This window comes from Enoplosus armatus, chromosome 16 (genome assembly GCF_043641665.1).
Source record: "Enoplosus armatus isolate fEnoArm2 chromosome 16, fEnoArm2.hap1, whole genome shotgun sequence".
Taxonomy (NCBI): Eukaryota; Metazoa; Chordata; class Actinopteri; order Centrarchiformes; family Enoplosidae; genus Enoplosus; species Enoplosus armatus.
In genome coordinates, this window is record NC_092195.1 from 12,381,050 (window position 1) to 12,404,353 (window position 23,304).

Sequence of the window (23,304 nt, forward strand, 5' to 3'; positions counted from 1 at the left end):
ACTGTGCACTGACGCCTTTCCATGGAACTTACTACTACATGCCTGAATGATTATGAAAAAAACACAAGGTTGGCTAATTTATATTTCCATCTTCTCCTTAGACATAAGAAGACTTGTCAGTCAAGTCAACTGGGAGTCAACTCTTTAAATCTGTGAGGTTTACCCTGAACAAACTGAAGTCCCAGCGTGTTCAGGTGGCCTCTAAATCTTTGACCACTTTTGCATCTTCCGAACCTCTTTAAAATGGAGGACGGCTACCAAAACCGGACTGCCTTCATAAAAGGTGCCAAAGACATTGCCAAAGAAGTCAAGCGGCAAGCATCTAAGAAGGTCGGCCGTTCAGTGGATCGGGTGAGCGATGAGTACAGCAAACGCTCCTACAGCCGTTTTGAAGAGGATGATGATGATGAATACCCCATGCAAGGCAGCCAGGATGGAGGCTACTACCGTGGAGACAGCCAGGCGGCCAACGATGATGAGGGTGGCCACAGTGACTCCACAGAGGGTCACGATGAGGATGATGAGATCTACGAGGGCGAGTACCAAGGAATTCCCAGGGCTGAGTCCGGCAAGGCCAGCATGGCTGGAGGCCCGGGCTCGGTGAGGGCCGGTGCTCCGCAGTTCAGAGATATCGGTGTGTCCGAGGCAGAGAGGAGGAAGGACCAGGAAGAGCTGGCTCAACAGTACGAGACCATTTTACAAGAATGTGGTCACGGGAAGTTCCAGTGGACCCTGTACTTTGTGCTGGGGCTGGCTCTCATGGCAGACGGTGTGGAGATCTTCGTGGTCGGGTTTGTCCTGCCCAGCGCTGAGAAGGATATGTGCCTGTCTGAACCTAACAAAAGCATGCTAGGTAAGACAAGTGACAGTGTGTCTCCTCCTTCTGTTGTACATGTTCTGGTTTGGCTGTGTCACAATGCATTTTTATGTTGCTTGCTTAAAGGATAAGGTTGTCTATTGTCCATATTTTTCTTATTATCAACAAATCTCTAAAGCTAGCAACGAATTGATCCTATTAACAAGTATTGTCTGGTTATCCAAAGCCTGATATAGCCTATTCCTCTGAGCTTTAGAGCATGTCACCCACTTTGAGTCAATCCTACATACACCCTCCTGCTGCCTGTGTATTAATCCGTGGCTGAAAATAGTCCCCAACAAATACACCATTTACTCTAGTTTGAGTAATGCTTGCTTAAAACTACAGTGCCCAGCTGTTTAAGGAAATTACTTACTATATACCTATGATCTGTTTTTAAAAGTTTATGTCTTCAGTAGAGAATGGACTTGGAGGTGAGAGATGGAGTGAATTATTATTGGTTTTGCTGTTTTCATGGGATTTGTTGACAATAAGAGAAATAAAGAATATTGCCTGATCTTTTAAAAAGAGGAGAGTTTTATTACTCCCCATATATAAACTGCCTGTCTGAAGAGGCCAGCTGTCAGCAGAGTAAGCACAAACCTGCAAAGCTCACAATCTGACAGTAGGAGTCTGGCAGAAATAAAGAAGACAGGACAGACTTACAGTAAATAAAAAGGTCTGCAGTAAACATGTGTAAAACACTAGTACAAAATAATTTGTTTTAACAAACACTGACATTTTGTTTTCACATTTGTAACAGTTTCATTTCCTTTGCTCTCTCCACAGGTCTGATTGTATATTTTGGGATGATGGTTGGGGCTTTCCTCTGGGGGGCTCTGGCTGACCGGATAGGCCGTCGACAGTCTCTTCTAATCTCTCTCTCCATCAATAGTATCTTCTCCTTCTTCTCTTCCTTCGTCCAGGGCTACAGCACCTTTCTGTTTTGCCGGCTCCTCTCAGGTGTTGGGTAAATTGAAAAATATTTTTTATTAAAATCTGGGCCACTTATTCTGATCTGGTTTGACAGTTGCTTCACTGTAACACTGGATATGTTTTAGTGTACAGGGAGCGATGTTCTATAGTACAATCCACAGGGCCAAGGGAAAAGTCAGTGGGAAGCTGTGACATGAAAATGAGTAACTAGAAATAAATCAGCAAAATGTTTATATCTGTTTTGAGAATATATATCACAAAATCAATATACTTAACCTTAAAAAAGCTGTAATCTTTAGCTGAGCTATGTTATACATCTGACAGCACCACTTTGAGTTTAACAGTAGAATGATAATTATCAATTATAGATTTTCAGTCTTAACTATCTTCCAGTAAAGTGTATTAAAGCTTCTGAATACTTCATTAAAAACAGCAGTGTTTCTGGTTTAGTGAAGTGGCAAATTGGGGCACTGAAATCTATTTGTAGTCAAATCAATCACTGTCCCTCAACTTATGTTCGTTACTGTTGCACCATGGTGACCAAACAAAACAAGCAGTAAATTAAGGGTTGGAGGTTGGAGATTCAAGGTGTGGTGCCTCCACTTGTAACAGTTCAGTTACTCTAGTTTTACATTCAGTAGTTTCAAGAAATTTGTTCTCACTCACGGTATGATGCCACGTCTGTCATATCCATAATACAGTTATTGAAAGTAAACACGTGGCTGACCAAAGGTATTTTATGTCTTAGTGCAAAATGCTGTTAATCTGACAATCTAAACTCTGTGTGCATCTCTGGATCTCAGCAGGGACAGTTCAACTCTGGGCTCAGTTGGTTTCTGATCTTTGCAGGATTGGTGGCTCAATTCCCATCGTGTTTTCCTACTATTCTGAATTTCTGGCCCAAGAGAAGCGTGGTGAGCACCTCAGTTGGCTCTGCATGTTCTGGATGATTGGGGGAATATACGCATCTGCCATGGCCTGGGCTATAATCCCACATTATGGTGAGTACAGTAACCTATTCCTGAAATTTGAGGTTTGAGGTTATTTGTTAGCTACCTCTGCACTGTCCAAGCTAACTGATGGTCTTCATTTTGATTTACACACTTTTGAATTTTGGAGAATGCACTTATTTGTTTTCTTGCAGAGAGTTTGATGCCACACTCATCTGTCCCTTAAATATAAGGCTATAGCTAGTTAGCTTAGCATAAAGGCTGGAAACAGGAGAAACACCTAGCCTGGTTCTGTTCAAAGGTAACAAAATCTGTATTCTATTTAGTTAAATTTGGACAGAGCCAGGATAGCTGTTCAAGTGATTATGCTAAGCTAAGCTAACCAGCTGCTGACTGTAGCTTTATATTTAACAGACATGAGAGTGGTATCAATCTTCTCATCTAACTCTAACTTTCATCTAAGCAAATAAGCGCATTTCCCAAAGTGTTAACACACAATTTTGAGCTTCAGTTTTGGCAGCAGGGTGAGCTTGTTGGTGAAACCATGTAGGTTTAAACTCGTTTGCTAGCATCTTTCCAGAGACGACCTCTGACTTCCCTGGAGGGAGGGAAAATAAGAACATGGTTCATACGGTGTCATATCAAATTAAATATATTCCATACTGTGCTTTATAAAGATTTATTGTCTGACCTTATCTGCTATTGACTCACATTTGTAGGGCAAAGTGAAAGTGTAAGGTGTGAGCTCATTTCTCCGTGTTGTTTTTTTTTTTTTTTTGTCTTCCCAGGATGGAGTTTCCAGATGGGCTCGGCGTACCAGTTCCATAGCTGGCGTGTGTTCGTGTTAGTGTGTGCATTTCCTTCTGTTGCAGCCATCGCTGCCCTCAGTGCCATGCCAGAGAGCCCACGCTTCTACTTAGAGGTTAGCAGATGTGCTTGTTGACAATTCGTCTCTGTCCAACAGTTGGTTTTACTCACATATGAGTTATTACTGACATAATAACCAAAGTCAAATGTGAAACATCTTGAGTAAAGAGTTTAGTTTCTTCTTCTGAATGGTTAAATGAATGGGGATAAATAAATACAGAAAGGTTTTACACAGCATGACATTTACTTTTTTCCCCTGACAGAATGGCAAACACGACGAAGGCTGGATGATTCTGAAGCAAGTTCATGACACAAACATGCGAGCGAAGGGATACCCAGAGAAGGTGTTTTCTGTGAGTATCTTTGAGAAAACATCAAATCATACTGTTTAGATCAGCTCACAACAAATACTTTCATTAAAGTCATTGAACATGCAGGCAATCCAAATGCAGGTTTTTAAATTAGGTTTATGGGCATTTTATGCCTTCATTAGATAACCGACAGCAGAGAGATGACAGGTAAGGAGGGGAGAGAGAGATTGGGAATGACATGCAACAAAGGTCACTGGTCCGACATCCATTGTATTCTAGCAGCTACATGAACAAGGAATGACGTGCTATTTGATGCAATGAAAACATGATAAATGGGGTGCCCCGGTGGCTCACCAAGTTCTTACGGCTGCGGCCTGGGTTCAAATCCAGCCCAGGTCCTCTACATGTCATCCCCTCTCCCTCTCTCCAAATAAAGCAGAAAAAAAAGAAAACATGACGAATTCGATTTTTTTCACAATCTAAACAAATAGTCAGGTGCATAGAAAAAGTTTACCTTTTACTTTAAAACCATTACTCTACTTATAGATAAGGTCCAAACATTTGCTTCCACATTTCCTATCTACAGGTAACTCTTAACATTTTCCAAAAGCTTTAATTTAGTGTAACAAGTCGTGAAAACAGAAAAAGGATCAGCTCACTATGTTAATATCTGTAATGATGTTACTTTTCCATGTCACAGAGATTGTCATCAGGCTTTAGACTAACAATAAGTTGCGGCATTATTCAGTGGTAATGCATTCTAACTTTGGGGGTAAAGTATCATTGTTATTTAAGATCGTTACACTTTATGTTTGCTTCATCCTTCACCTGTCACTGTATTATCTGCCTGATGTTCCTCTGTGGTGGAGCAGGAGGAAGAGTTTCAGGAGGCCTTATCAGAAATGCCACTTGTAGTTAGAAAACATCGTGGTTACCATCAAAATCAGTTCCATGACATCTGGCTGAAGTACTTGTGACTCTTTCATCCAAGGTCACCACCATTAAGACGGTGAAGCAGATGGATGAGTTGGTGGACACTGGCACCGATACTCCAGTCTGGCAGCGCTACAGGCTAAAGATTATGAGCCTCTCCCAACAGGTGAGTGAAGCTGAGATAGAAGAAACTTCTATGGTTAAAATTATAATTCACATACAGTGTATATCATTTCTTTAATCTGGGGAGAGATTTGTTGTTCTGCAGGCAGTTCTAAACCAAAACTGTAACCATGTTTTAAAAGCATGAAATAAAACACCCCTGAGATCATATCTGAGATCACTGCTCCTTTTATAAAGTACAGTCTTACAGTTATTGTACCAGAGTTTGAGGCTGAGGCCTTTTACAGCTTGGGACATGCCTGTAATAGGCCTCAGTGGAGCTGGCATCCATGGAAACGAACAGTGTGGATGGAGGCGTAGGTGCCAGCTAGTCCAAGAGCAGCTAAGAGGTTTAAAATGCCATCTTTTTCCTTACAAATTATTTTGTCTTCTTGACCTACATCTGATTTTATGAGTGAACTAAACAGAAAATCAACAAGTTGTTACAGGTTTTTTCAGCCATGTCCACATGCACATGTTCTCCACTGCTTTTTGTCTCCTCAAGTTTTATTTGGTGAAATAATGTGCATTTCTTCTGGTAGTTATTATTATTTTTGCATCAGTTACTAAATCATTAACATAGATTTTATGTTTGTATTTGTCTTTCTTGTGTTTAAACTTGTTGTTGTATTGTGTTGCACATTGTTGCAGCACCACTGCTCCAGGCAGAAACTTTACCAGCTTTGTGCCTGATTTTAATTTGCATTCAGCCTACGCTCTGCTACACGCCTACACCCTCCATTTTCTTCTGAAATCTGCTACTGCACCACCTGCTCAATGCCTACTGAAAAGTCTCCACTCTTAAAGTTGAAGCTGTAAAGATGTAGTTTCATATGGAAGCTGAGGAGGGTCCATGCGAAGCTTTTTGGAAGGAGGAAATTTTGGAAAAACCAGCCTGGCTGCTGTCGTGTCGCGTTCAAGTTTCATATGAAATATCACAACTTCATCAGATTAAAGTCAAAGCATTTGCAATGTGTGTCAAAATAACATCATTTAATCAGACGAATTAAGTGAGAAGAATCTTATGAGGAGTTTAAATCTCGTCTCCCGAGCTTTCTTTATCAAACGTTGTGTGTTTTCTTGTTCACATGTTGCAGATGCGGAATAACATTCTTGCCTGCTTCAGCCCAGAATATAAACGGACAACTTTCATGCTCATGGCTGTTTGGTTTACCATGTCTTTCAGGTAAACTTAAGACTCATTAAATCTTTGCTATGCGCTGAATCACGTTCACTTTGAGGCTTATTTTATTTGTCTGTGACTCTAAAACCTTTGCAGCTATTACGGTCTGACGGTGTGGTTCCCCGACATGATCAAGTACATCCAGAAGCAGGAATATGAATCACGCACAAAGACCTTCACTAAGGAACGAGTGGAGCACATCACTTTTAACTTCACCCTGGAAAACCAAGTGCATCGCCAAGGACACTACTTCAATGACAAGTAAGTGATTTATGAGCTGCAGTTTTTTGTTCCTGGACAATTCGAGTAGTTTAACAGGTGGATTAGTCATTGAAATAATCCCATTTTCATTTGAATGCTGCTAAATCAACACTGACAACCTGTGACCTGTTCACCAGGTTCCTCAACCTGAAGATGAAGTCCATGGTGTTTGAAGACTCTGTGTTTGAGGAGTGCTACTTTGAGGACATCACCTCCACACACACCGTCTTCAGAAACTGCACCTTCGTTGCGAGTTTGTTCTATAACACAGGTAAATATGAACAGTGTGTTCAGTAGTGATGTGCACCAAGGCAGACAGTCAGTATCACGAGGGAGTTTTCATTAGAGCTTGTTTTGTCCCAACGACTGTCCAAAACCCAAATATATTCAATTTAAACCAGCATTTATACATTTTTTGGTCACTCATAACAACAAGCTGAAGACACGGCAGTTACTTGTTATCACCTTAAAAAGTTGTTATGGTGATCTTGCTTGCAAAAAGTTGTCTATTTACACATCCAGCAGACACGGAGCAGCATTATCATTCATTGTCATGTTTCTGGCCACCCAGCGAATATTCAATGTCCTTTTAGCTCTTTTATTTAGGACTCCATCTTTAGCTGCTAAATGCTCCACCATGTTCACCAGCTAGTCGCTAACTGTATCTGTCTGCCTTTTTGGTGCTGAACAGGTAGCAGTACAGCTGGTTTATCAGAGCTTTTTATTGCTGAAAACAGCTGCCTGCTGCATCTGGAAACAACACTGACGAGAGCAGCGAGCCAAAACTGTAAAGTTGCGAGCCGTGAAAACAAAGCGATGAGTTAAAAGACACTAAAACGCTCTGCAGAGCTGAGGGGAACAGCACAGTCTGGTGGTGATTATATGTGAGCGTCTCCTTTCACATTACATAACATTTGATCCTTTGTTGATTAGTGATATTACACAGAGCTGCTCAGAAAAAACAAGAATCATTTGAGATGAAAAATAAATATTCAATAGTTTTATTGCAACTGAAAGTAAAAATAGAGAAATGATAACACACAGTAGTCCAGCAGGACTGCAACCATAGAAACATTTTGTTGCTTGTATCCAAGGGTTACGCTGCTGAAGAACGGTTACTGTAGCAACGTAAACAAATCCTAACAAATCTCTTTGACAGCGTGATGGGTTTAGCTGTGAAACAAGAAAAAAAAACAGATGTACGAATGTGTTGAGTGGAAAATCAGAAGGGTGAACTAAACTCATTTTACAGCACTTGGCTCTTTCCTACAGTTTTATTTTATCTTATTTTTCTTTCTTTTTTTGTTTTGTATGTTTGATATTGTTTTAGGTGTTTTTGTCTTTGAATATCAACTTCTAAATATGACCTGCAACTTATTTTACAGTATCTATAACTCATTTATGTGTGAATGCTTTGTATAGAAGTGTGTAACTGTGCACAGAAAATGCATGAAAAAAGACGGAATCATATAAAACTCCCATTTGCTTGTGTGGCAGCTGCAGTCCATGGTGGGTTTCTGGTGTGTGGTTTTGATTTCTGCTTGTGCTTTCAATCAACGTGTCAGATTCTGCCTGAGGAAACATTAAGACTTAAATCTTCACTTCCCCAGCAGCATTTACAGCAGCGGCATCTTCTCATCCCTGAAGCCAACGATACATTCCTTTATGTATGTGTCATTTGTGGATCTAAAATGTTTTGATCGCTCAGCACTTTTGTGCCTGACTCCCTTTAATAAAACTGTTATTGGTTATTGGTATGGAAGCCATTTCAGCAGTGTCATCAGAAAGAATAAACAGAGAATACAGTATCAGGCCTCGTAACCTCAAGGAAAACTGGTTTTGAGAGACAATGCGACCTCTTCTGACCTTTTCTATCTATTTTTTCCTTTTATTTATTTTTCATAGTGATGGATCCTGTTTTTATGTTGAGTCGCTGCCTGAAAGGAGTTGAGTTTAAAAGCAGCCGCTGACAGAGGATTGGTTGTGTGGTGGCTGTGTGAATGTCCTGGTTTCTGCTGCTGAGAGATCATTCAATCCCCCCGTTCTATGTTTTAAGAAAACAAATCATTTATGCAGTCAGTACATAGGTTTGGTTTCAGAAGACAATGAAATCAGATGTTCTTCAAACAAAAAATAAAAATGAACAGCTTATTACGCTTTCCATAATAATGATAGTATAACCAAAAAAAAAGAAATAATATGTAAATCTTTGTATTTTGAATGCTCTAACACTACTTAAAGTCATGTTAGGTTTGGTTGGCCTGATATAAATAATCTGTCTTTGCTACAAAGAGTCCTGTCCTTAACTGCCCTTATCTTTGAGAAGATTAACTGTAATAAAAACATAGAATACATTATTTAATTACTGAAAGTCCGTTTATCATCTCTGAGGAGCGTCTCCAATCCTCCCCTCAGGCTGCATACAGCCCTAACCACCTGCTGTAGATAAACCTGTGTTGCCTGAGAAACAAAACCCAGGGCAAACAAGGTTTCTTGGAGCGTAACAGTAACAACTGGAGGTGATTTAGATGAGTGTATCAACATTTTGACACTTTTTCAATAACTCCTCTCTTATCTCGTCTGGATTTTGGCAGAAAACACTGAGATTTGAAAATGAAACTGTAAAAGTTAGAAGGACAAAAAATATTCAAGTATTCAAGGTTCAAGGTTTTTGATTCAATATTACAGAGCAATAACTCTTCTCTTTTTCCCTTTTTCTCTGTCATCAGATTTGTTCAAATACAGGTTTATCGGCTGTAAACTGATCAACAGCACGTTTCTCCACAACAAGGAGGGCTGCATGCTGGACTTCAGCGACGACTTCAACAATGCCTACATGATATACTTTGTCAACTTCCTCGGCACGTTGGCAGTGTTGCCTGGCAACATCGTGTCGGCTCTATTAATGGACAAGATTGGGCGTTTAAGGATGTTGGGTAGGTAAATCTAATCAAAGCAGATGATTCACTTAGCCCTAAAGGCTGTTTAACTTGATGTGATTTTCATTCCTCTCTCTCCAGCGGGATCCAGCGTCATATCGTGTGTCAGCTGTTTCTTCCTGATGTTCGGCAACAGTGAGTCGGGGATGATCGCCCTCTTGTGCCTGTTTGGTGGCATCAGCATCGCCTCGTGGAACGCCCTGGACGTGATAACAGTGGAGCTCTACCCCTCGGATAAAAGGTAACATGAGATGCACCAAACTTGATTTCATTTTCTGTTGAGCTGGGAGTCGGTGGTAAAAATGCAACATAGGTTTTTTTTGTTTTATACTGACAATGTAATTAGTCTTTCTCATAATATTTTTATCTATATTTTATTTAATTATATATCTTTTGTAGAGTGTGTGAGAGGAAAGAAAGCCCTTTGTTTGCAATGTAATGTTATGTATAAAGGTTGTTTTTCTTGTCTGACTGCAACAGTATCTTTGGTGTCTTATAAGTCCATGTGGGCTGGGCACTTGTATGCACATGATAAAGTAAACAACAAGAACTACTACTACTACAACTAGCAGTACGATCAAAAGTACAAAAATAATTGTGAATTTAGAAGTTTGTGCTCATAAGCTTTTGTGTTTTTTACATTTCGACTTGTCTGTACTACAAATTACAACAGAAAACCAAGCATGTTCAAATACAGTAATCTGGCACACCGAATGCAGATCAGTTTAAAGTAGGGAATTAAAGATCAATATAGGTTCTGAAACTCCTCAGTGATTGTGTCTGTCCCACTTCTCTTGTGTTCAGGACCACAGCGTTTGGCTTCCTGAATGCCCTCTGCAAGCTGGCGGCCGTCCTGGGCATCAGCATCTTCCAGTCATTCGTCGGCATCACCAAGGCCGTGCCCATCTTATTTGCTGCTGGCGCGCTCGCTGCAGGTAGCTTCCTCGCAACAAAGTTGCCTGAAACACGAGGCCAAGTGTTGCAGTAAAACAAATGACCAGCAGTGGGCAGCAGAGCACAGCCAGAGTGTGTGTTTGACAACTAGAGCCCGAACATCCCTGAGAGCTTCAGTGCTGCCCGTCACACACCAACAGAACAGACTGCCATCCCCATTGTAAGCCCAGAATCCTTTGAAATATGGATCGCATCATTCAAAGTCTATACAGAGCCACAGTGATTAAGAGCACACAGATGTAGAAATAGACACCTGTGTCATGATAACTCCATCTGAATAACATCTTCATCAGATCTTTTTAAAAGTGTAGTATGCACAGGGTGACGCAGTACAAATTGTGGTGTGCAGGAAGGATAAAATGTTAATTTCTTGGGAGTTTTCTCTCACTGGCCCACAGATCTACAATATCACAACACAATTGAGAAGACAGGGATGTCAAATGAAGAGATGAGACTGAAAAAAAAAAGCCATTTATGGGGGATGGTGACAAGATTTAGTCGATGGATGCAGTGTTTTTCTTTTCTCGTCTTGTCCTCGGCCTCGGTGACTGGCTTTCAGTGCTGCTTTTTAATTTGCTGTGACTTTACTGGTACAATCCACTCCATATTTCCATTCAGACTGATGCCTGTGTTTGATGAAAAGTTTTCCTTCGAAAACATCTTCGAATGAATTTCAGGGTGAATATATTTTCTCCAGAAACGCCCATGACCCTCGACCACTGCCTACTACTGAAGCCAGACTGCTGAGAGCTTATTTTCTACCAAATAATATTAAAACATTCCAGTGCGGCTTGATTTATTCAGAAACAGAGAATATATATTTTTTCCTTGTCCCTGTATAAATCCAGTCTGTTCCTCTATTCACAGCCTCAAAACACGGACAGGTAAAGATGCATTTCACAGGATTCTGTGTTGTAAATGGGAATAGTTTGATCCAGCGCCTCTGTGTTCAGTGTTAAACTAATGTTTTTCCCTCCCTGTTGTGATGATGTTCATGTCTGCAACACTGGAACGTCTGTGGGACGGATTTTGGTCAAGTGCTAAATGTGAGAGCAGATACTATGGTGTAATGTTTGTACTAAATTAGTCGTGTGAGTGTGCGTGGGATTGCATGTGTGTCTTTGGCATGTGAGACGAGAGAAAGTGTCTGATTTGTTCATTTAAACTCCATCATTAGATCCTATTTTACTGATCCAGCAGAATGTACAGAACAGCGGTCACACATTTTTAGAAAAAATATATTAAATGTAAGTCATGCAGTAGCTCAGGTGTGCTGAAATGTTTAGACCACGTTTACAGCTGGTATTATGTTTTAGCACCACTCCACCAAATTATTGTACATGCAGGAAAGTTTTCTGATTAAAGCTCAGCTCCGTCTCTTATGCATAGCTGCATTAATTAGCCTTAATATGAAAACAAGTCGCAAAACAATTTGGAGTGTGAAAGTTCACTCTTGACCTCGGAAAAAGCAGTTTGACACAAAAAATCCACTTACTAGCTTTTTGCAGTTTGCTTATTGTTCATAAAGAATGAAAGCTCTGGAAAAGGCTACTAAGTTGACCTTGACTTTATTTTTTTTTAAGTAATTTGGTTGTTTTGTCTTTTTCAAAACATACAATTGTGTTAATGCCTCTTAAAAGTCATGACATGACTTCATTATACTCATGAGCACAAATTGAATGGGACCAAAAGAAGAAGAATTAGTAAAAAACAAACAAAAAAAGTCCTCTTGACAAGGCAGTGCGGCACAAACGGAAAACAGAGATTACAGATCACTCATTTCAGTTTAAGGGCTCCTGTTCCTTTCATTCCTTTACTGCATCCATTTGTGCCAGAAAAAGTGAGAAGTTATCACTCACTGTGTATGATACCACCTAATCGTCTATAAGGATAACATAAATACAGATAAAAATGACCTTTGATCTAAATTGGACGCAATCACAATCTAAAGGAAAGCTAATTGAGTACCATTCTTTATACATATCACTACTACGTATCATTTCTCCAAAGGTGTACATCAATATGTGTGCTGACAATCAGTGAGTGCATGGATGCTGCTGCTGCTGCCCAGTAGAGTGTGTTGTTTGACCTAAAGATGTCCTCTGGATTGTGTGTGTGTGTGTGTGTGTATGTGTGTGTGTGTGTGTTCAGGATGTTAGAGACTTTGGTATCATGTGTGAGCCTCTCCCCCAGAGTAGATTGATAATGTAACTCAAAAACACACACTTCAGAAGGTAACGGATATTATCTGTGTATTATCTGTCTATCTACAGCTGTGGGAGTTTGTCGGACCTTGTGTGTGTGTGTGTGTGTGAGAGAGAGAGAGAGAGAGACTTTAAAATAATTTTAATAAGTACGCTTATTCACTTTATTGCAGAGTCAGTTGAGATGATTAATACCACTCTCATGTTCGTGCATTAAGTCTGGAGTTGAAGCCAGGAGGCGATTAGCTTAGCTTAGCATAAAGACTGGAAACAGGGGGAAACAGCTATCCTGGCTTTGTTCAAAAGTAACAAAATCTCAAGAAATATCCCCAATCATCCCTGTTTTTACACTTTGGTTCTTGTATGGATTAAACAAACAAGATATAACATGTTACATACTGAGTCAGGCTAGCTTACCACCACCTGCTGGCTGTAGTTTCATATTTAGCGTACAGGCATGAGAGCAGTATCAGTCTTCTCATTTAACTCTTAACAAGAACGTGAATCAGAGTATTTCCCGCAATGTTGAACTGTTACTTAAATGCTGTCAAACCTAGATTACATTCTGACGATCAAATCTCTCAGTTGCTGTTTGTGTACAAAGTCTTGTGCGTACTTTAATGAACTAATGTGTCCTGTCTTGATCATGTTGGAGAGACTGTTTGGATGTGTCGTTCACATGCGGCTGTACGTATGTTTGCATGTGTGTGTATATGCTGACTCTAAATTGTCTGTCACATATTTTTCTACTTTTTTCTGTTGCTGTGTTTTCATCCCTGCGATGAATACAGCTCAGTTGGGGACCACGGAAATATATTCACACTATGAGAAGAAGAAAAAAATCAACCTAATTCAATATATGCAGTGTAGAAATGTAATGTTTTGTTCTTTCTGATAGACTCGGGTGCTCTTTTGCTGATACAATTCAGTAAACAAATCCCATCAAAGATAGCCAGACTCAGAGGTAACATGCGGTCTGTTCTCTGTTCAGACAAACGGAAAAGGATCACATCTTTAAATTCACAAAGACGACTTCACCCCCATAATCCATCTGTATTCAACCGATCGTGACGCATGTTTGTATCGTAATGTCTGACTTCTTGGACGTCCTGTATGCCAGCTGTTTTTGTCTAAAGCAAGAACTAGTGTTTTCATTGTTGTATGATAACATAGATTTGTTGCTTGCAGTGATTGTTCTTAATCAAAGTGGGGTTAAAATTGGTGAAACTTGAGTATGTGTTCTGAAAGTAAGTTAGTGGTGGCTGTGCTCCTTGTTTACCTTGAACCCAGGTAACTCTTTTTTATATATATATATGCCTGAATATCTGAGGAGAATGCTTGTAATCGTGCTATTCATCTTGTCACAGAGGTACAAGATACGGCCGGCAAAAAGGGCAATACACTTAAGTGAAGGGAGCCGAAAATGTGTATAAATTATGCACAAAAAAAGTACAATTTGACATAGATGCATTTGTCCAGGTCTGTTTCAAAAGGGGGAAGTGTAAGCAATAAAGTGGAGGCTTTCCCCAATTCTGAGGAAACAGGAAGTCAATGTTAAATCCAAAAGGAACACGGTTTTATCAACTCATCAAAAGAGCCCCCTCTGTCAAACTGAAGCTCCTGTCCAAAATGTAAAAGTTTACTATTTAATGTTACTTTTATATATATATATATATATATATATATATATATGTATAAACTATCAAAAGGGTCACTGGTTTGAGTTGTATCTTTGATGACGGCAGTGATATGGGATTGTGGTCAAAATAAAGCAAACACCAGTCTGAAGACTTCCCTTAATGATAAAAGGATGGAGGACTTTTTATGGCATGGCTTCTGTCTTCTCAACTCTTTAAGAGCACACAGATCAGTCCTGAATGAATCCCATGCCAGAAAACACCTCCTTCATCTGCAAAGAACTTTGCGAGAATCCTTCGCTATAGTTTGGACTGAAGGAGTTTGTGTTTGCATTTTTTCTTTGGTTTGACTCTGACCTGTTTATTAAATGATAAAAAGTTCTACTCTAAATGTGAGTTCAATTCAAAAAATCAATGTACTGTGTGTAGAAACTGTAGATGTTTGTACGTGCAAGTTTGGAATTTGTGGAACAAAAGATCAAGGAAAACAATTCCAAAAAAGTTCAATATGACTCAAAAATCTATTGTGTTGTCTTTGTGTTTTGTAAATGAAGACTGAACATCTTGGTAAATTCAGTATTTATTACTTCTGGATATTGAGAATATTTTAGTGATGCTGAAAAGGTGCTGTATTTATTTTATGTGAGAGTTGTTCATTATGCTGGGATTTGCACTTTTGTGCCATTTATCCAGTTCTATGAAGAAAATGATAAATAATGGAAATAAAATGTGAAGAAAAAAAGCAATGTCATGGTTTGCATTACACAGCATGAAGTCAATTTATATTCAGTTTTTCTTCAAACTTATGTTAATAGAATATATTCCCTCCTTCAACCCACTGACTGCCTACAAGCTGTAGAAGTGCTGTTATGTTGTTGCCTCACAAGATTATCTGTGAAGCAACAACGGATCTGTAGTGCAGTTTCTCAACAGATGCCGGTGTCTGTGCAGGCTACTTCCTGCAGTCAGGTTGTGTTGCATTTTGTTTATTTTTGTTGAGCTTCAAAATGCGTTACTCATTAGTGAGAACCCACCAGACATAGCTAATGAACCTGTAAGCACATCTACATTCTCAGAGGGGGAAGAAGTGAAGAACCAAAAACTGGGCTGGCCTTCATCACTTACATTAACAGGCTAAATGACTTTCTGCAGTACTTTCCTCTCAGGGTCCCTGAGTCATGACGCTCATCACAAGGTTCCAGTATATAAAAAAAAAAAAAAAAAAAAAGTTGATTTAGCAGCTTCAGGTCATTTGTTTGGGTAGGAAGGCTTTTGGGCAGAAATGAATACATTAATGAACTCTGGAATTAATACACTATTAAAAAAAAAATCCACAAGTTAAGGATCAAACTGTTTATTTAAAATAATGCCCCAACAAACTGTACATCAAAAAATTGAGCTATCTGCTCATCAAATGATGGGGAAACAAGCATAGAGAGCAATGCCACACTGGTTGCGTCTGTTCCGAGCCATCTTTATGTAGCCTTCATCTCCGTAGTTTACACCCCAACTACAATGGAAGGATATTTAGATCATAAAAACCTACCAATGCATACATAAAACAAGGAATCATGGTAATAGAATTGTTGACCTGTTTTTCACCAGCCAGTAGTCGTGTCCTTTCTCTGTACCGTAGCCCACAACTAGAACTCCATGGTTTACATGGCGGGTACACGAGCGGTCCCTGTACACACCTGTGGGGCCACACAAACAGGTGCAGAAAGCAAAACTGAGCTCAGGTTGAAACCAGACATTTACGCAGAGCCAAAAAGAACTCACTTCCTCACATCCAACTAAGATTAAACTTATGTATTATTTTAAAGAGGTGCAACCACTCACCATGACGGTAGAAGACAAACTTGGGCCTGGAGGCATCAATTGCTACTGAGATAGGGCCTACGTTAACTAGAGCTGCTTTCAATGCGGATTCATCCCCCTTCGGTAAGAAGGCGTAGTCTGAGCAGTTAGCAGCCCGATACTGTGGGTTATACTTGCATTGACCACGCTGAAAAGAAAGTGATGTGCAGGGGAGTTGTTTTATCAGGAGTAAGTTGTTTAACCACAGTAGACGTGAAATTGACCATCATCTCAGAAGCTCACCTTGCCGATGTAGGGGTAGGCTGCATCAGAATCTATGCCTTGGTTTTTAATGACGTACTGGAAGGCATTTGCCATGAAGCCACCGTTGCACCCGCGATTGCCGTATTTTAGGGAGCAGTCCACCAAGTTCTGAGGACTGAGGGACATCAGGACACCTGTGGACTTCTTGAGTTGCCCTTCCAGAGCTCCCACTGCACTGAAGGCCCAACAAGAGCCACAAGAACCCTCGAAGATAGCAAAGTTGGACATGAATTAACTCGATCTTCTTAAACTACAGCTAGGAAGACAACCAAGATGTTCTATGTTAGTGTATTGATGCTTTAGGGTGTGACCTAAAGCAACCTCACCTGCATTTTGACCTCAGTCACCAGGCCTTCATCCCTCCAGTCCAGCGATGGCGGTAGGGAGCTGTTGAGCCAGACAGTGTTTGAAGGACCCCTCTCCAGGTCAGGTGGCACGATGGTGCCCATCAGCATGCCAGTGACCTCCTCAATGGTCTACAAATGAAGAACAAAAACCCATTACCAGTCACTTCTCAATAGGTAGGACAGATGTTTGTAGTTTTCAGTCACTTGAGACAACTTGTAAGCCCAAAGCACTGGAAAATAATCCATGTAGCCCTTTTAAAAAAAACCATGCACATGCATTTGTTGGCATTGGGGCTACACAGTGGTTTAATGAAAAGATGGCTGGGACCAACTCACCAGGTCCCCCAGGTGGTTCATTGCCAGCTCATAGGTGTGTAAGCCGAGAGAGGCTTCTAGGTTATGGACATTAATCATTTCCAAGTTTTCTTCCCATATCCGCCTGCGACCCAACTCCTCAATCTGGAAACACAGCATTCACGTTAACCACATGTGATACATGAAAGTTTATTTCAGGCATACTTAACAGGAGAATCAAATTTCTTCTAAACAGAGAAGTATTGCATTTACACAGACACACATTGAGGTATTAAAGAAACAAGACAACTTAAATTAATTGAGATGAGGTGAATTGAGTTTGGGTTTACCGGCTAATAATTAAATTCACAACTAAGTCCACAAAATACTTCACACACTCACTCACCATTAGGCCATTCAAAACAGACAAAAACAGTTAAAAGTGACGAGGTTGACTTGATTTAAGACCCTAGTTTTACCTGGTGAGAATAGACTTTGTTATGCATCTTCTTCCATAGCTCCCAGTGTCGATCCAGTTCTGAACTGATAACGGCAGCTGCAAATCCACACACCACGGTGAAAAGCAGGCACCAAAACATCTCTGGATCTAGGAAGAGAACAACTTGTCTTCAAATAGGAGCCACTGGAAACCGATGTTTTATAAGTGTCCTACATCAGACTAAAAGCCTGGCTCGTGCTGTGATTGGACAGCTGTAGCAGCTCTCATTGAAACACCACCAGCTGATATCAATTAATCAGTGGCTATAAAACCTGACTAAACCCACACATTAAAAAAATAATGTGTAAAATGTTTGTACATGAAAACCAGAGAAGACATATTGTGAGTGATCTTCATGTTAAGGAAAAAGTTGACAGATGGAGAAATTAATGTATTTGAAATTATACTTAAACATCCAGTTATGCTCCGAGCAACATTATCATTCATTTGGAGTCGTGTTTCTGTCCAACTGGTGAATGTAAGTCCAATATCCACTCTCTTTTAGCTCTGTTTTTGTCTCTACCAACTCCTGAGGGAAATATCTGGCTTTTAAGCTGCCAAATGCTCCAATGTGTTCACCAGCTAGTTGCTTACTGTGTGTGTCTGATGTTTGGTGCTGAGCAGGAAGTTTACTGTTGGTTTTTAGAGCTTTTTCACTGAAAACAGCTGCCTACTGCTACAATGAGAGAGGTGAGAGTGAACCAAAACAGTAAAGTTGTGGGCCTGAGAGCTAAACAATGAGCTCAAACTCATTAAGCTCCACAAGGCTGAACCCTGACGTCTAGCCCCGAAGAAAAACTGAAAAATACTATTTGAAAATACTTTGCTGACCTTTTTAAAGCACAAATGTCACCAGAAACTCTCAAAATAAGCTTAGATGACCATACTTGTTGGCGAAAACAGTGAGGGGAAAAGAAGATAGATGAGGCACAGGCTGATGGTGACAAATCATTTAATGAACACAACAGTGCTACCTCAGCATTTATCCTATATGACACTGCACTGCGTTTTCTCCACTGGAGGGGCATATTTTTCATTTTCTTCCATTATTGTCAGTTTGATTAAAGCTATGCCAACATTTAAATATTAATATTTAAATAAACACATCAGATTAATAAAATACAGTGCAGAACCTATATGATATATAAAATGACAAAAGAAAGTTTAAAAGTACAAAGCAAACATTTTTTTTCAAAATGACAGAGAATGTAAGATGAGAGACATTCATTTGAAAAATCAAAACATCAGTGAGAAAGGCTACCAAAGCAGATGCAGTAATAGCATCTGCAGTTTTGTTATTAAAGCCGAAAAAACAATTCTACCAAGATGATACAGGACGATGCGTCCCATTTTCACAGTGTAGGATAGATTGCAAAACTGGCAATGCCACAGAGATTATTCTTGTTTCTGGCAATTCGAATGAAGCCTTCTTCTCCCCATGCAGTTCCCCAACTGGAATCACAAAAACACAGTATCGGTCACACATACAAAGTCCTACATTTCTTTTCAGAGGTGGGGTGGGGGGGTGGGGGGGGGGCAACAGTTTCTACAAATTCACCTGTTTTTCACCAGCCAGAAGTCTTGACCTCCATCTGTGCCGTAGCCCACAACCAGGACAGCGTGATTTATGAACTTTGGGTTGCAGTTAGGTACGTTGTATAAGCCTGAAAGATGCATAAGGTTCATAATAGTGGTTGAGAATATACATGTAAAATAATGGAATCTCTTTGAATCCCCTGACAGTGGGATTACTTCTTATATAATAATTACAATTCCCTTGTATGGTTATTTTAACTTCAACTCCAGTCTGTTAGGTAAAAAACAATAAACACCTTTACAAAGCTGAAAATAAATCACATTTGATGCAAGTGCCACACAAAGCTGCCCTTATACCTCTCTAAAGATTGAATCTAATTCGATTTTAAAAGTGCAATCAAGAATTTGTTTAATGGTAGGAACTATCACATTTATTTAATACTGAAACAAATGGAAGTCCTACCAATTTAAGCGGGAATGTCCCTAAGTAGCAGTTGTACTTTTTATGAACCAAAGTTTTTGAAAGGTTTTACACGACATAAATGGAACAGAATGTCTACAAAGCCTGACCAAAGCCAACCAAAGTATAAAATATACCATACTGTACATTTTATCCTTTTAACTTGACACAAATGTCATACAACTGCTTTCATTCACTACCGCCAAAGTTTTTAGTTTTCTCAGGTGTGACTCAAACCAAATCTAGGATTCAGAGCGACAGTATAGACCCATCATGCATCAGTTGACCTCTCTTTGAATTAAATCCCCACATTCAGAAGTCTCCAACCTCACCTCCTCTGTAGAGATGAAAAGATGGCAGCATGGCGTTTATGGCCACAGCGACTGGTCCCACTGATGCCACTACAGCCTGCAACGTCTTCTCATCTCCTTGTGGGAGGATGTGGAAGTTAGAGCAGTAGCCGGCCTTTCCCTTGACAGAATACCGACATACACTGTTCTACAAATAGAAATGAGATTTATAAAATGTATTGTGTCACTATGTAATCAAACTGGTAACTATTAGGAATGTTTTATGTGTTTTTTGTTTTTTTTGGGGGGGGGGGGGTGTCTTAAAACACATTTTAAGGAGGTTGTGTATCCTGATTTGTTATATACTTGAAAGAAACAAACGGCCTTGTTTTATAAGTAAGAAATAAAAGGAAGTTGGGAAGTAAAGAAAAGTATAGAAAGGAAGGGAGTTAAGAAGGAAATTAGGATGACCTGGTGTTCGTAGGGGTAAAAGCTCTCTGAGTCAACGCCTTTGTTGCGGATGATGTAGCTGTAGGATTTAGAGATGTATCCTCCTTTGCAGCCGTGGTTTCCATCGTTGGTGCTGCAGTCCACCAAGTTCTGTGGGCTCAGGGGAACAAGGGAACCTGTTCGCTTCTTCATCTGGCCCTCAAGAGCTCCCAAAGAGCTGAAGGCCCAGCAGGACCCACATAACCCCTTTTTAAAAAGAAGAGAAATTCTGTTTATTTCCACTGGTTAGCTATTAGTAATGTGAGATCAGCTATTTGAGGAAATTGGAACAATCTGATTACCTGGTTTTGGACTGGACTGACCAGGCCCTTCTTTCTCCAGTCCACACTCTGAGGTGTCAATAAGCCACTCAATTCCTTAAAAGTGCCATTTCTAAAATGAACAGGCTCCTCCAGCTTCAGGCCGTTCAGCTTCTCATTGATTTCCTCAACTGTCTTAATAGGAAAGAGGGCTGGTTAATATATGAAATCTGAAAGTTCCCCTCAAAGGTTTTTCATACTAAAACGGCTCCACTTTGAGAACTAAATGAGCTCATGACCATTTGAGATGCTGGTTCCTCCACCCTCTCAGAACCCCACCGGACTGTTTCCCTATTTAGAAATACTTTTAGTCTCACATCTTTGGAAAACATTTTTATTTGCACACTGTGTCCAGCAAGAAATCATAAAATTGACCACAAGTTTCTCTTTAGGAGAAAGAGCACAATAAAATGTTTTTATTGTATTTATTATGACGCCACACCAGGTCTAGCGTCTCACTACTTCCCCCTTTTTCACTTTTTGTTGTACAGTCCTGCTCTCCTCCTCTGGCAACAATCGGTGACAGATTTGACCTCTGTGAAATCTTTATTCTAACAAGTTAAGAGCAGTAGATTCAGCTATCCTCATTTATCTCCAAGGCAACTATAACACACTGTCCTTTGGGATTTCTGACTGGTGTCCAAAAGCTCAAGTGTGTCCTAAACATTTCTGCCAGGGTCCTGCAGAGAGTCAACACGTCATGCCCATCTGGGCTCCACTGCTCAGGCTTCCTGTCGTTTTCGAAATAAAAACTCTCCTCCTTACAATATCGGCCAATGCAGCCTCATAAATGCCCTTCCCCTCCAGCTTATCTACCTTCAGATGCCATGTTTTTGTATTGCATTTTCTTTAATTTTGCTGTACGTGCATTCTGTTCAGATTTTTTTTGTATTTGCCACAATGGTACACAACAAGATTGATATATAAATAACTTGCACCACAGTTGTACTGTGGCTCTGTATATTGCAGACATTATATACCAGTTTGCATGTACATATTCCTTTTTATGTAACTTTATTAGCCTTCCCAGATGGACTGTCCCGATTGTCCAGATTGGCCCAGCCATACTGGATTAAATTAATCAGATTGTATTAAGGAAGATTAGAGCTGCTCTATAGGTTAGGGTTGAAATTAAGCCACAGAGGGTGCATGCTTAAATTCAGATTAACAGTGTTGGTCAGTGACATCCGTTTTGCACCAGCAGAGGTCAATGAGTGTGAATGCACAGGTTCTAATGTCAAGCATTTGTCAACACTGGTCCTGGGAGGCAGAGGAGCCAGTTAGGTGACATAATGAGGACTGGAGTTCAGTGCTATGACCATGTTTGTCCTGCAGTTTGTATCCACCAGAGGTCTCTCCTATACATTTCTGTCCTAAACAGGGGCATGGTCAAAGCCTGAGCCCTCCACTTTAGTGCTGTCATTTGTAGGACAGCCTCTGTTTGACAGTGAGCCTAATTTCTTTTCAGCCTTGGATGATTATTTTTCTTTTATGCTGCAGAGGTTTTTTTTTCCTGCAGTACTTCAGAGACTGAAAACACAAACTTTGCTTGGAGCAGATTCCTACCATGTCAGCCAGATGATTGAGTCCCATTGTGAAGTTGTGTTTTCCTGTCGAGGCCTCCTGGTTGTGTCTCAACACCACCTGCATGTTCTTCTCCCACACTGCTCTCCTGAAAACGATCTCCGTCTGAAACAGAAACACTGACTCAATGATCTGATTGTGTGTGTGTGTGTGTCTCAAAGAGTGAAGTGAAGGTTTTCACAATCCTACCTGATTATCATAAACCTTGTGATGTTTGATTTTCCACTCTTCCCACACTTTATTTAAGGCAGACGAAGAATGGCCGAGGACCAGAAAGGCCCAAAGCAACACAGCACACAAACTGTGCATCCTGCAAAGGCAAAAACAAAAGTAGTCTCATTTTATGAGCAGATATGATTCTTATGTAACTCTTACTAGAACTGAAACACTGGATTAATCAGTTAGTTGACTGAGAAAACTTCATCAGCAACTGTTGTCATAGACGATTAGTTGTTTCATTTTTAATTCCAGCTTTTCACATGTCAGGATTTGCCAGTCTTTTATGTCTTTGTGTGATAATACACTGAAAATCATTTAGATTTTTGACCGTTGGTTGAACAAAACAAGCAATTTGAAGACGTCACTTTGGGTTCTGGGAAATTGACATAAAATTAACATTTTGACCAGACACCAAAAATACCGTTTCAACTTTGCATTACATTTTTGTTTCTTGTTTTCAGTTAACTGTTGAATTTTACTTTCTGTGAACTTTGTTTCCTTTGTAAATGCACCATAGTATCAGTCCCTGTGTCAGCAAGCTTCCATGTTAAACCTGTCTGCAGGAGAAAACAGTCACATATAAGCCTACACATTAACCTACTTTAAAGACTGTTAATGTAGTTTATGTGCACAGTGCTGGTCTGGTCTATTTAAGATTAAACACAGTCACGATTGCCGGTACACAACTACAGTCAGCAAGGTGCAGCCTGTAAAACTTTGACGTGAAAGTTGAATAAGAATTTAAAAAGCATCTGACTTTTTAAAGACTTCTTCACTTCATGGAGATGTTAAACTCTGTTTCACTGTAATCTCTGAGCATCTTTCTCAGCAAATCTTTTCTACCATTTTATTACCACAACATATAGCGATTAGCTTTGACAAGCATTTGCTCTCGACTCAGAATATCAGCCAGTCTGCAGATGCATTACTACAGATAAGAAGAAATAGTTTG

The 23,304-nt window shown here is 40.0% G+C and overlaps 3 protein-coding genes across 4 annotated transcripts; 1 reads left to right on the plus strand and 2 right to left on the minus strand.

Annotated features, from left to right (window-relative positions):
* The first annotated feature begins 243 nt into the window (after positions 1 to 243).
* On the plus strand, positions 244 to 10,386 carry LOC139298721 (synaptic vesicle glycoprotein 2A-like). The gene is made up of 12 exons (XM_070921451.1): positions 244 to 853; positions 1,646 to 1,826; positions 2,642 to 2,793; positions 3,531 to 3,664; positions 3,873 to 3,962; positions 4,912 to 5,019; positions 6,113 to 6,201; positions 6,295 to 6,459; positions 6,597 to 6,730; positions 9,189 to 9,395; positions 9,480 to 9,639; positions 10,203 to 10,386. The coding sequence occupies exons 1-12, from the start codon at positions 244 to 246 to the stop codon at positions 10,384 to 10,386; spliced, it is 2,214 nt and encodes a 737-aa protein (XP_070777552.1).
* Positions 10,387 to 15,603: 5,217 nt separating this feature from the next.
* On the minus strand, positions 15,604 to 17,554 carry LOC139298674 (cathepsin S-like). Of its 2 annotated transcripts, XM_070921379.1 has the most exons (7): positions 17,435 to 17,554; positions 16,998 to 17,120; positions 16,641 to 16,790; positions 16,294 to 16,518; positions 16,033 to 16,198; positions 15,785 to 15,887; positions 15,604 to 15,703 (listed from the first exon to the last, which is right to left on the minus strand). In XM_070921379.1, the coding sequence occupies exons 1-7, from the start codon at positions 17,552 to 17,554 to the stop codon at positions 15,604 to 15,606; spliced, it is 987 nt and encodes a 328-aa protein (XP_070777480.1). The 2 variants fall into 2 exon arrangements, with proteins under 2 accessions (XP_070777480.1, XP_070777482.1); XM_070921381.1 differs by lacking the exon at positions 16,641 to 16,790.
* A 1,223-nt stretch (positions 17,555 to 18,777) lies between these two features.
* Positions 18,778 to 22,442, minus strand: ctss1 (cathepsin S, ortholog 1). Its single transcript, XM_070921378.1, has 7 exons — positions 22,323 to 22,442; positions 22,116 to 22,238; positions 20,532 to 20,684; positions 20,212 to 20,436; positions 19,783 to 19,948; positions 19,013 to 19,118; positions 18,778 to 18,906 (listed from the first exon to the last, which is right to left on the minus strand). Exons 1-7 carry the CDS (start codon positions 22,440 to 22,442, stop codon positions 18,807 to 18,809), a joined length of 993 nt encoding a protein of 330 aa, XP_070777479.1. The 3' UTR covers positions 18,778 to 18,806.
* Between the last annotated feature and the right edge of the window lie 862 nt (positions 22,443 to 23,304).